This window comes from Pelophylax lessonae, assembly GCF_965119305.1.
Source record: "Pelophylax lessonae genome assembly, chromosome: 6".
Taxonomy (NCBI): domain Eukaryota; kingdom Metazoa; phylum Chordata; class Amphibia; order Anura; family Ranidae; genus Pelophylax; species Pelophylax lessonae.
Window position 1 is genome coordinate 116245149 of NC_138773.1, and position 14413 is coordinate 116259561.

The 14413-nt window shown below is 41.9% G+C and overlaps 1 protein-coding gene across 1 annotated transcript; it reads left to right on the top strand.

Annotated features, from left to right (window-relative positions):
* The first annotated feature begins 7880 nt into the window (after positions 1–7880).
* Positions 7881–10148, top strand: ITPRIPL2 (ITPRIP like 2). Its single transcript, XM_082262094.1, has one exon. It carries the CDS (start codon positions 8274–8276, stop codon positions 9762–9764), a length of 1491 nt encoding a protein of 496 aa, XP_082118220.1. The 5' UTR covers positions 7881–8273; the 3' UTR covers positions 9765–10148.
* The last annotated feature ends 4265 nt before the right edge of the window (positions 10149–14413 follow it).

Consider the following 14413-nt stretch of genomic DNA (forward strand, 5'->3'; position numbering starts at 1 on the left):
GAGGACCGGTGCCCAGAACTGGACAGCATACTCCAGATGTGGCCAGACCAGAGTCTTGTAGAGTGGGAGAATAATCTCTTTATTTCTGGAGTGAATCCCCTTTTTTATACATCCCAGTATTCTGTTGGCTTTGCTTGCGGCGGCTTGGCATTGCATGCCACTGCCAAGCCTGTTGTCTACCAGAACCCCCAGATCCTTTTCCATCCTAGACTCACCCAGAGGTCCCCCCCCCTAGTGAGTAGCTTGCTTTCTGGTTTCTGGCACCCAGGTACATTACTTTACATTTTTCAACATTAAACCTCATCTGCCATGTAGTTGCCCACCCCATTATTTTGTTCAGGTCCGCTTGTAAGGTTTCCATATCCTGCATAAAAGATATTGGAATGAAGGGGTCCTGCAAGGCTCTGAAATGTTCGCTTGTGATGTGATCGCTTAATAAAGCTTTGAACTCAGTTTTTGGAGACCCATGGTGTGCTGGTGACATTCCTTGTTCTGATTGCTCAAGGTTCCTTTAGCACCCGGTGGTCATTGGTCTACCACCTCGGTGGTTTCGCATTTTGATAAACTTTTGCACTAACATCATGCGACATAAAAAATTTGGAGCTACCACTCCTTTATTATAGGTTGTCTGTTTTGAGACAATATATAACGTTTGGCTGTTTTAACTGATCTTCAGGCCTAAAATTATATGAATTTTTTTTTTTTTTAAGTTCGCAAAGTTTGCAAAAAAACAAAACAGAAAGCTGGCAATGAAAGGGTTGACAGAGGAAGTAAATTTCCATCACTAAATTGTACCTATAGGTAAGCCTATAACAAGGCTTATGTATAGTTAGTGTAAATATCTCCTAGATCTGCACTGTTTAGGAGATATTTATTGTACATGCAGCCGGTGACATCACGGGCACATGCTCTCTAAAGGAACAGCCACCCGTGCCGTTCCTTCAGAGCCCTGTGCCGTGACCGGCGGCTCCTGTACATGCATCATCGTGGCTCCGGCCAGTCACAGAGTCAGAGCCTGCAAACCCAGGAGCAAGACAGGTGAAGATGAAAGCGGCCTCCACCGATGACATTGCAGTGCTGGAAGGCTTAGTTTTTAGGGAAGTTTCACATAATGTGCTAGTATGCGATGCATACTAGCACATTATGCCTTTACTTTGCAGGTAAAAAAAATGTCCAGCAGTTTACAACCGCTTTAACCACTTGCAGACCAGCCGGCAGTTCCTGTGAATCGCTGTACATGTACGGCGGTACGCGGTATCGATCCTGGGGGAAAGCCGATCCACAGGGGCGGTGGCCGCGATTGCTGCAGGGCACCCGCGATCGCTCCCTGTGAAAAGAGAACGGCGATCTGCTGTTGTAAACACAGCAGACCATTGATCTCTCTGGAATCAATACAGAGCTCTCGTGTTCCTCCTATTTAGGATCACAGGTCTCTGTGATCATTTCACAAGCTCATCCCCCCAACAGTTAGAAAACACCCCCTAGGCTCACATTTAACCGTTTGATTGCCCCTGGGTTAACCCCTTCCCTGCCAGTGTCATTATTACAGTAGCACTGCATGTTTTTAGCACTGATTACTGTAGTAACGTTTCTGTTCCCCCCCAAAAGTGTCAAAAATGTCAATTAGGGGTCCGATCTGTCCGCCGCAATGTCGCAGTCCTGCTAAAAAAAAATCGCAGATCGCCATTACTAGTTAAAAGTAAAATAAATAAAAATGGCATAAATCTTTCCTCGTTTGTAGACACGATAACTTTTGCGCAAACCAATTAAAATACGCTTATAGGGATTCTTTTTTACCAAAAAGATGTAGCAGAATACAAATTGGCCTAAAAGGATGGAAAAATTTGATTTTTAATTTTTTTTTTATTGAATACGTCTTATAGCAGAACGTGAAAAATAGTTTCTTTTCAGAATTGTCGCTCTTTTTTTGTTTAAAGCACAAAAAAAAAAATCAAAAGAAAATTGCAGAAGTGATCAAATACCACCAAAAGAAAGCTCTATTTGTGGTGAAAAAAAGGGCATCAATTTTATTTGGGTACAGCGTCGCACGATCGCGCAATTGTCTGTTAACTTAACATAGTGCCAGATAACAAAAAATGGCCTGGTCATTAATGCTGGTCATACACTCTACGAAAAATCAGCTGAAATTCTTTCATTTGGACAGTTCTCTCGTTTTTCGGCCAGTTAATAGGCACGAATTGGTAATTGGTTGCGACATTTTTGAGCCGAAAAAACGAAGTGCAAGTTAGGAAATTTTCTGCCGAACAAACGATAAATTGAAAGGTTTATGTGTTTCTTGTCCAAACTGTTTGCACTAGGTAAATGTGAAATAACGAACAAAAAACGGATTCATTTATATCCATTGAACAATTTATCGGTCATTAAATGATGGCACGATCGTTTGCTCTCACAGCCGAGTGTTCATTTTGGAAAATGAGTTTGAATGATTTTTCGTATAGTGTATGGCCATTGGCCAGCATAAGGGGGTAAATCTTCTGGTCCAGAAGTGAGCAGACACTGCCACAAAGAATACTTCTCATTCAGTGTAAGTACTTACTAAGTAAAGACTTGTGCTGATTAATAAATATAAGCTTTAACATTACTGTCAGATGTAAAACTGTAACTATACAGGAGATACTGTCCGTCAATTCCCTGCACACACACACAGCAGTATGTGTATACCCCGCCCTGTACTGTCCCATCCTCCTCACGCTGCACATTCTGCTCCTCATGGAATCTCTACACACAACACTTCCGGGTTCTTTCCCGCATGACCCGCCCTCATCCAGTCCTGGGATGATGTACAGGGAGATAACACAGAACGCTTTTTTCCTCCTATCAATATTTGTAAAAACTTTATTAATTAAAACACCGAACACACCTACCAAGTATCCCCCCGTGTTTCTGTATGTTGTACGTAGTAGCAGTCTAATTCATGTTGGATAGATACCAGCTTCTCAGAATCAACACATAGCCTGACATTATTCAGAGCCTCAATACACACATACATATCATTGTCCTTCCCAGGGGGCGGATCCTATGGAACATTCCATTAACTCTCTCAGACTCTTAAAGGTATATACACCCTTTTTTATACTAACTAGTAACAAGTAACATCAAAAGAACATAATAAAAACCTAAAAAGGCATATATATATATATATATATATATATATATATATATATATATATATATATATATACACACACACACATACATATATACATATATATATATATGTATATATTGTATATACAGGTGCATCTGAAAAAAAGAAAATTGAATATCATCTGAAAATTTATTTTAGTAATTGAATTCAAAAAGTGAAACTCAGATATTTTATATAAATGTGTTACACACAGGGTGATAGATTTCAAGCATTTCTTTCTTTTACTTTTGGTGATTATGGCTTACAGCTAGTTAAAACCCAAAATTCAGTATCCCAGAAAATTAGAATATTACATAGGATCAATAAAAAAAGGATTAAAAAAAAAATGTACAGTATAGTATGCATTCATTACTTGGTCGGGGCTCCTTTTGCATGAATTACTGCAGCAATGCGTCGTGGCATGGAGGCGATCAGCCTGTGGCACTGCTGAGGTGTTATGGTAAGATGACCAGATTTTTTAAAAATGAAATCCGGGGACATATTTTTTTTTTTTTTAATGGCAAATGGTAAACTATTTTATAGGCATAATTTCTAAAAATATGATATATGCAGTGTATGTGGTATGTGTTTATGGGATGATTGTATGATATATACGTCATTTCTCACATTTCGATAAATTAGATAAATTGAGATAAATAAAAGATACTTCTTAGAATTTTTGAGGAATGTGATTACCAAATCCTAAGAAGATAGGATAAAGAAAAAACTTTTCAATGCATATTTTGTATTTTATTCTTACCAAAGAAGCGCAGAGGTGTAATATGCACAGACTGAGTGCAGAGTTGAGGGGTGCGCTATGTGCAGAGTTCAGGGGGTGCATCCAGAGATGGTTCGAATGTTAGCTGGTCCCTGCTAAACCAGGCAAGATTCTAATCATCTATGGCTTGCTTAACTGATTAACTGGCACTGACATCAACAGTGACACTAATATAATGATCAGCTAACGGAGAGGAGTGCAGAGTATATGGAAATGGGTAGTATGTGCAGGAGAAGAGTGTGGAGTATATGGTGGTGGGTATTATGTGTAGGGCAGTTTTTTTACAAACATTTTGTCAGGGCAGTGGACAGTGTCCGTAGAGCAGTGGAGGGTGTCAGTAGTTTTTTATTTTTTTTATTTTATTTTGTATAATTTTTTACAATTTTATTTTTATTCTTTTGTTTCAAATATTTTTTCAAAGTGCTTCGGTTGTGGATGGTTATGGGTGAATGGTGTCAGTAGAGCAGTGGACAGTGTCGGTATTTTTTTTTTTTTTATTTATACATTTTTTACAAATATATTTATTTATTTATTTACAATTTAATTTTTTTTCAATTTTTTTACAATTCTTTTTTGGGGGGGAGGAGGTTGGCAGTGGATTGTATCAGTAGGGCAATGGATGGTGTCAGTAGAGAAATGGTCGGTGTCAGTAGTTTTTTATTTTTATTTTATATTTTTTTCCAATTTTTTTTTCCAATTTATATTTTTTTGTTATTTTATATTTTTTACAATGCTTTTTTTCGGGGGTGGGGAAGTGGATGATGTTGGTTGTGAAAAAGTGTCATTGAAAGCCACACAGGTTGATCGGTGCTTGTAACACCCCCCACTCCGGTGACAAAACCGGGGACAGACTTGGTCCGGGGACAGTGTCCTTAGTCCGGGGCTGTCCCAGAAAACTGGGGACGTCTGGTCACCCTATGTTTTGGAAGTCCAGGTTGCTTTGATAGGGGCCCTCAACTAGTCTTCATTGTTGGGTCTGGTGACTCTAATCTTCCTCTTGACAAGGTGAGTTTGCTGGCCAGTCAAGCACAGTAATATCATGATTATTAAACCAGGTATTGGTACTTTTGGCAGTGTGGGCAGGTGTCAAGTGCTGGAAAATGAAATCAGCATCTCCATAAAGCTGGTCAGCAGGGGGAAGCAAGAAGTGCTCTAGAATTTCTTGGTAGAGGGCTGCCTTACCTGGGCGATCGGTAGCTCAGGGAACCGATCCGGTGCTAGCGGTGGCTGGGCACAGAGATGAGCAAGATGGCCTCAGCTCATCACTATGGCATAGGAGGCAAAATGGCCTCCGCCCATCTCTATGGCATAGAAGGACTGGAGCGACATCATGATTTTTTTTTAAGGGTAGAGGAGAGATTTGGAGTCTTTTAGACCCAGATCTCTCCATAAATGCTGTATTGTTATTGCAAGGGATGTTTACATTCTTTGCAATAGCAATAAAAGTGATCAACATTTAAAAAAAATAATAATAATAAATAATAATAAAAAATAAAAAGGGACAGTGTAAAAATGAAAAAAGTAATAACATAAATATATAATTTTTCTAAAAGTGCCCCTTTCAAGTGGTGAATGCATACGTAGGTCATGCCCACATATGTACACGCTGTTCACATCACATATGCAAGGTAACACCGCGAACGTCTGAGCAAGAGCAAAAATTCTACCACCAGACCTCCTCTGCAATTCTCAACAAAGCGTTGCCTATGGAAATTTTTAAGTACCGTAGTTTGGTGCCATTCTATGAGCAAGCTTAATTTTAATGCATGACATGTTAGATATCTATTTAATCAATGAAACATCATCTTTCATATTTTACAAAAAAATTGGGGTACATATTGGATTTCACGTTTTGTAACTTATTAAAGTGTATTTTATTCCAAAAAATTGTGCTTAAAAAACCGCTGTGCAAAAACCATGTGACAAAAAAAAAATTGCATCAACCGCCATTTTAATTTATAGGGTCTCTGCTAAAAAAAAAAAATAAAATATAATGTTTGGGGGTTTCTAAGTAATTTTTCAACAAAAAAATACACATTTTTCTTTGTAAACAACAAGTGTCAGAAAAAGGCTTGGTCAGCATGCGTAAGTGAAATAAAACATTTCTGTAAACCTTCCTCATTCCCCCCTTATCCCTGATTGGGAAGAAATCATCTACAGAAGGGTTAGGCAACCATTTTCTTCCACCCCCCTTTATCCAACTTCACATATTGTCCTCTGCCCCCCCCCCCCCCCCATTGCAGTGCCCTGTGCCCCTTCACATCACCCCCACTGTAGTTTCCTCTGCCCCCTCTCCCCCTGTGGTGACCTCTGCTCCTCTGCCCCCCCCCCCCACTATAGCAGTGTCCCTGCTACCTTCATTTAACCCCCCCCCCCCCCACTGTAGTGTCCTCTGCCCCCCCATAGCAGTGTCCTACCCGCACAATATTGCCCTGTGCCCTTCTCCCAAAGCAGTGTCCTGTGGCCCCCGTAGCAGTTTCTTCTGTCCCCTACAGTAGTGTCCTCTGCCCCCCCCCCCTCGCCAGCAGTGTCCTTTGCCCCCCTTCACATCATCTCCCCGACACAAACACACAGCAGTGTGAAGGTAGCGCTCTCTCACCTTACAATGGGTGAACAGCAGAGCGGAGAGTGGGAGACATCACAGTATTGGATGGAGGCGCCAACAGCTGCCAGAGTTAATCTTTCATATTAACAAGCTGGTGATTGGTTGCAAGGACTGCCCAGCATCCTAGCAACCTATCACCTGCTGGTTAACTTGAAAGGTTAACTGAGGCAGCTCCTGTCCTCCATCCAGTACGGTGCTTCCTCCTGTTCTTTGCTCTGCTTTGGAGATGGCAACGGGGGGAGGCAGAGGGGAAAGACCAGCAAAGCAAGAATGTGTTTGTGATCTACCTGTCGGCTGCCCATGGTCGACTGGTACCCCTTGGTCGATGGGTTGCTGACCCCCTGATCTACAGTATATATCACCTCCAGGTAATTGGAGCATCCCAAATTGACTTCATTTCCGTATAAATTAATTTTGTGAAAGGGATCATTCACATGATGTGCGGTGACCTGCGTATTTCTGCTCTGGATAAATACACTTCACTACTTGGGCACACAACAGTTGCTGGTGTGAATTGCAGTGTGGTGCAGTTTGGAAATTGCAGCATGTCTGCATATTATTGCAGTGCACTGGATGCCACCGCATGTCACCAGTCAAATATCACTATAGGACACAAATAAGGTTGAGAAAAAGAAAAAAACAAGCAGTGCAATCCTCTGAAACGCACATCATACCGCTTGCCGCTGGAAGTGACACAAGCCTGGACAGTAAATCGCTGCAATATGCTGTGCATGTAATGTGAACCTAGCCCAGCTGGGTTCAAATCTCTTCCCAGGGAAATACCTGCAATATAAACTGGACAGAGGTTTTAAGTTACATTCACACGGAGTGAATAAATTGCTGCCTTTTGGAGGAGGTTAAATGCCACCACTGCATGCAGCAACACGGTGCTATGGCAACATACAAAGTGACCGAATAGCTGCGGCCAGTTTGTATGTGGCCGAAACGCCGAAACATCGCCAGGAATCTTCTGTGCGGCCATGTATATGTAGCTTAACATTCTACATGGTATTCAAAAGTAAAAATAAATAAATATAAAAAAATAAATAAATAAAGTTACACTTTTTGGCTGCAATTCTCCCTTCCCAGGATAAAGGATATGGCTGGAGTTCCTCTTTAGAAAAAGCATACACAGTTGTATTTCTTTCCCGTTAAGCAGGAGTAAAGATAAAACATCAACAGACTTTAAAAAACTCCAGACAAACTTTCTTGACTTTAGCTGGCAAAGCTGAGTGTGTTGTTTTCTGTCTAGGGTCAGAATGGTAAAGAAAGAGTTAAGTTGTGAGCTGGCTGCACACTATTAAGCAACCCATAACAGAGGAGTTAGTCTAGCAGAGTGCAGGAAGTGAGAATGTAGTACTGTACTGTGTAGGAGTCTGACATTAGAAGGAGTTAAGCATTCTGTCCTGAAGCCAGCAGAGTTGTCAGCAGTGTGTACAGCGTGGCATTGCTAGGAGGTCTATGGGGATAACTAACAGCTTTGCCACTACTCCAGCTAGCCCCTGTGGTACCACGCACTGGCATTTCCTCTGAGCTCACAGAAAATATGACGCAGCCTCCTATTACTATTCCCTCCTCGGAAGAGGAAGTTTCTTTCTGAATAACGGTCAGAACAGCACAAGCCGGGAACAGACTGAAGATTTCTCAAAGATCCAGACTCTGCTTGCTGCCAGGCTTTTGGAGGAAGGGCAGCAGCACCCACCCTGCCCAGCATGGGATGAGTGAGTTTCCTATGGAACAGGATGCCAGTGTATTCACTTAATCTGAAAGTTTTCTGGTTGCTGGTCGTTGTCCTATTTACAGGCATCTGGTGCATGTTTCTGACTTTGAGGAGGAGCAGCAATGAGGGGAAGGATGGGAGCTGCCAGGAGGAATCATTCAGCAGCTTGGAAGTTCTCATCAAGTTAGGATTGGTACTCGTGTTATGTTTCATTGTCTTCAGATGCTGCAGCTCCTCCCCGAAATGCCAACGTGGGGACATAACTTTTCAGCAACAGCATCAGCAGCAGGTCAGGAAAAATCTGCTGGAGTCGTTTTATGAACAACACATCAGGCTCTCACCACATGTTCTTGGTCACAGCAAGGCACATGTGAGCCAGATAGTGGGTGAACTCATCAGGGTGGGCAAAGCCAAACAGCATGACACGGGTGTCATCCTTAGGGGGGACTTTGTTCAGATTGGCAGCGCTTATGAGCAACATAAAATCAACAGTCCGGACTTTTTTGACATCCTGGTGCCACTTAAGATTCCACAAAGTCTCAAATTGGAACCCTTTTTTTCAGATTTGTGTAAAGAGCTGATGCCCTGTCTTCAGGGTTCCATTGTCTGTGGAGTGGCAGCTGCCAAAAAGTCAGAGTGGGCAAAAACATACAAGCAATTCAGTGATGGCTTCTGCACAGAGGTAGGCCTTCGTCATGCACTGTCTTCTTCATCTGTCCAGAAATGGTTCCACTGGAAGATACAAAGATGCCTCAACGTGATCAGGTACCAGTTTGAAGAGCGGAGTTACATTACTCTTTCAGTATTTGATGATAAACTCATCCTCAAAATTCTCCCAAGATCAGATTATGTCTGCTGTCATATCTCCATGTCTGTGAGACTAATACCAGCTTTTCACTTGGGAGATTCAGTGTTTCTAACAGCCCAACCTTGGGGCAGTAATATCTGCCTGGAGAATGTAAATCTGGATTCCCATTGGGGAATTAACTTTTCAAAACATGAGCAAAAGTTATTGAACTGGTTTAAAGATCAGGCCCCTTCTAACTCATGCCACCTGAAGTGCCTACAGATCATGAAGAGCTTGAGGGACCTCAATGCCAAGACCTTCCAACCTTCATTCACATCTCAGTGGAGATCCATTTTATCTTCCTATAATTTGAAAACAGCTCTCTTTTACCTGTTACTGAAAATTCCTTTTGAGAAGTGGGATGATTTGTTACTGATGGAGAGGATGGCAGACTACTTCATGTTCTTGAAAGAATGTTTGCAAAAGGAATCGCTGATGCATTTCTTTTTGGGTAACAGCAATCTTCCAAATTTTATTGCCCTGCCAAAAATGTTCAAAGAAGCAATGCCAGTAAACCTGCTGGAGGGATATGGGTTGGATCTGTTGGACAAAGTGTGTTTTCAGCTTCTTAATTTATGGGTCCAAATGCCCCGGATTCTACGGATGAGTTCCTCTCCAAAAAGCTTTATTAGAGAGTCTATGAGGTGCAAACATACACATCTCTGAGTGGTATTCCAAACCAAGGAAATGGGATGAAATCAGGGTACATTTTATTTTTGCCATTTAAAGGCTGTGCACTGCAGGAAAATGTTTATTTTATTTGTACCAAATTCCAAAATGCCAGAATCCCAGGGTATAGTGGTTCTACTAAACTGCAGTAAAATAATGGTTTTAATAGAGATAGTTTTTGCACATTTTGTAATATTTATTGTATTTGTAATACAGTTATAGAACATTGACGCGCAGTGAGGCAGGGTTTGACTGTAAAGTTTTGTTCACACAGGTGGCTTTTTAGAGCTGCTTTATGTTTGGATGTTAAGAATGCAAAACACATTTAAAATGCCCTGTTTTTTGTATTTATACTGTTCAAGCCTCTTTTACAAGTACTGTACGTTAATTAGTAAAGTTATAATTATTAGGGATCCCTAATCACCATTTCCTGGCATCCTTACCAGGTCTGATCCCCAAGATCTTCATTGTGCGGCCTGCTTGGCTACTTTTTCACTTCAACATTTCAGTGGCGGGATGTGGACAGATACAGCATGTCTTCCACTGACTCTAAGCTGGCTATGCACTCATAGATTTGTTTTGTTCAGCCTGTGGGCTGAACCAAAGAAATCTGGAAGATTGCTCCATTTGAGATAAACAGACTAAAGCCCCGTACACATGCACCGATTGTTGGCCATAAATTTTCGGCCAACGTCCGATCGGCCGATTGTCGGCTTGTTAGTATGATGCTTCCGACAACCGACTGCGACTTTTCGGCCGAACAAAATCTGGTGTGCATGCTATAAAATTTTTGTTGGCCTTCACCAGAACGGCCGATTGTTCGTCAGTCAGTACAGATTTCGGCCGACAAAAGTCTGATGAGCAAGACTGGGCATACTCAGAGAAGAAAAAACACACGAAAAGTAGACCAGAACATGACATCACTTCTGCAGTTGGTTGTTGTTGGCCGACAAAATTCGTCTGCAGTCTAGAGCACATTTCAACCAACACAACAACACTGGACAAAAGACGGCCGATCGGTCGGCCAACAATCGGTGCGTGTGTACGAGGCTTAACTTCCCCTGCCATCTGTTGTACTCTGACAGGCACTTTGATTGGATGCAGGTCCTATTCAGATGACAATTTTTCACCCAATCATTTTTGTCAAACTTGGTGGTGCCGACAGGGGCAACCATGAACTGAATCAGTTGGAATTTGAGCCCTGTATAACAGTCTTTAGTGAACAAATTCAAGTTGCATGGTTATCAGTGTACCCAAACATTCTTCTAATTTTTCGTATGATCCTTTTTCACAGTGTACTTTTCTTTCTGCCTGTGTGAATGATCCTTTAAAGTGAACCTGCATGGACAATACATGGGTTCAAGTTAGGCCTCATTCACAAGAGCCTAATTAAGTGTACACCCATGCAAGGCAGGGCTGGGACAAGGGGTGGGCAGGAGGGACGGTTGCCCTGGGTGCAATGGTTTATCGCAGGGATGGGGGGGGGGGCGCAGTTTGGCATCCTTGCCCTGGGCACTGGATGACCTTCTTCCAGCACTATGCAAGGGCCTCGTTTGCCTGCTCAGGAAGCAAAAGTGTTCCATATATCCACATGCAGGCAGTCCTACTCATGCCAGTTGGTATGCAGTGCCTGCATGGACAGAGCCATTGCTCCCAATTTGGTGTGTGGATGCATGTGAGTACATGTCTTTGAACTCATACTGCCTGCGTATGGGAACACAAACCCACACGCACCTACACCCACATGGATATCAAATTGGGAGCAGCAGCTGGGTCCATGCAGCCACTGTATCCCAATTGACATGAATGGGACAGCCTGTATGTGGAACATGGCAAACACGTGGGTGCACGCTTAACTACACCCATGTGAAGCAGGCCTGCTTAAATTATCATTCCTTATATCATTCTATTAGTAACATTACCACACCATGTGTCTGACTTCCTTTATATTTGTATATCTAAAAGAGAGCAATAAAGAACTGGACAAAATGTCATATTGGGACTGTTAACAATTACATCTGTTGGCTGTTTAGTGTATGTCCAGATATGGTTTGGATGTGGAATTTGGAAAGGTTAGAACACCTATTGGTTTTTTACCCAATAAACTCAGACAGAAGTGAAAATACTTTTTCTTCGTAGAGGAAGAGAAACCTAGAACCTTTGTCAGTTTTTTTTTTTTTTTTTTTAGTTTCTGCCTATATCCCTTTTGCAGATTTTCTCTCACTTCATGTCTGGCCATTTGCCATTTTAAAGGCTTTCCCAGGAAGGACTCATTTTGCTGTATTCACTGGGGAATGCATTAAAACTTCAATGCTGTACTGAGTACAGTTTATCAAATCTATACATCAATACAACATGTAGATCAGCACAAATGTGGGAAAAGAATTACAAAGTGTTGGAAGCATGTAATGCAGTTTATATGATTTTATGTATAAAGTTCATGACATCGCAAAGGCATGGGTAGGGTAAAATAGAGTTATACAGTAGTTAAAGTACAAAATAAGGCTAACTCTAACTATTTTTAACCCCCCCCCCCCCATCCCCTCATCCTACCTAGCCTGCATACCCTGTATAAAACAAAATATCTTTATACTTACCTTTTTAATCTGGTGATCCAGCAGCTCTGGCTTCCCTGTGTCAGTGAGCAACTGCTGCAGGAAAGAGGAAGGTGTGCTGACAATGTATGGGCAATGCCAACCTATGGGCGACTTCATGGCTCTGAGAATCCACAGCTTTTGTCGAGCTCTCCCTACATAGGAAAGCTGGAGCTGCGGGATTACCTGACCTGATCGCACCGGTTTAAAAAAAGGTAAGTACACAGATCTTTTTTATACAGAGTACACAGGACAGATAGGAAGAGAGGAAGGAGGGATTGTTTTTAGTTATAGTAATAGTTCATGCTAGACTTCACTAACACTTTAAATCTGAATTCCTGGTATGGATATTTTTGCATAATGTAGTTACTTTGGTTCAACTTGGACTAATGTAAGTTTTCACGTTCCATATCTGGCCAATCCTCATGGAAGCTGGGGGAGATGAGGTGGAGATTGTGATGTAATTGCCGAGCAAGCAACCGTCTGTGTTCAACAAACACTGGGCATCTGCTCTGTATGGGACTTGCATGAATCTCTTTAGTAGCAGAGACTTTTAGGGCTCTATTACAGGGATCGACCAGGCATGGCACATACATACTTGTTTGGTTCAAGCTTAACCATTGTATCAACATAAAAATATCCATTCCTGGAATTCAACTTTAAAGCCAACCTCTGTGCATCATCCTTTCATATCATTGTAGACCCTTAGACTTGATTCACACTAGAGCAACTTGTCAGGCGACTTGTCAGCCTGACAAGTCGCGGTCCCTCGCAGTCCATTGACTGCTACAGGACCCGTACTAATAGGAGCGACACAAGTCGCTCCGACTTAGAAAAAGGGTCCTGTACTACTTCGGGGCGACCTCGGAGCGACTTGCATATACTTTCATTATATGAAGTCCGTGCAAGTCGCACCAAAGTCGCGGTGCACAGGACTGACAAGTCACCTCCCGAAGTAGTGCAGAGTCGCGTCGCCATAGTGTGAACCGACACTTAAAGACCTTTACATCTTTTACAGATACAGTACATAAAGCTTGCTGGCTGCAAACTTGGTACAAGCCTTCAGTATACTTTTGCCCAACCATCTGTAGTATCAGAGTGGGGGCAAAAGCATGCACTGCCACTGGTATCTGTTTTTGCCACCTATAGCTAGGCATGAGGAAACACAAAGGTATGAAAAGGATGGGGCCTAGAATTGGGCTTTAAGTTGTTTGTCTTTTGGAAAAGCAACCTGTATTTCAGTTTGTTCACTTTAATAGAATGTTGACCTATTAGTAGCTTTACAGGTACTATAGTCAAAAAGAAAGAGGATGCTTTATGTTATCCATAACAGCAAGGCAGGTTCTTCTTTTCATGTGTGTATGCAGTTTAGAACATCAAAGCTGCTCACAATTATTAGCACAAGAATTTCTTGTTTTAGATACATCTGTTACATGAAGGCCTTATGTGCATTAGGACTTCTGCTATTTAGAATAACCTGTTTGTCCAGTTACTTACATATATTTACAGGACAAAAAAGAATCAAACCATAGATGCATATAGAAGAAAACAACCTGGTTAGTGCTTTGTTTAGGCATTGCTGACATACAGGTTTCAGGAAAGACACTCACACTGACCCTGTTAGATGCTCTCATGATTCTTGTGGGCTGAGAACTCAGATTAAGGAAACTTTAGTGTATTTTGCTCACACAGACTTGCTGCATAGCTAACATGGTGAAGAGTCTTTATTTATCTTCAACACATTCCTCTGCCATCCTGTTATCTCTGGCTTGGGGGAGACAAATGTTAATCTATCCCCTACCTCACACAATACAATGTTCTGTGCGTAAGTGGCTGGTCAGCCGACCTACGGTCATGTGGGGTTGGGTTCTTACTCCTGTGTATTCTCTGACCCAGTGTATGATTGGAAACCACACAAGAAATTTGGTAGCATCCAAAGGATGAATAGGATGACAGGGCAGTCATTCTAAGTAATTAAAGGCTCCCTACCATGTCTCCTAACCAGTGAGCCTCTTACCCTGCCCTGAATGGGCAAAGGCAAAAGAAAGGGGG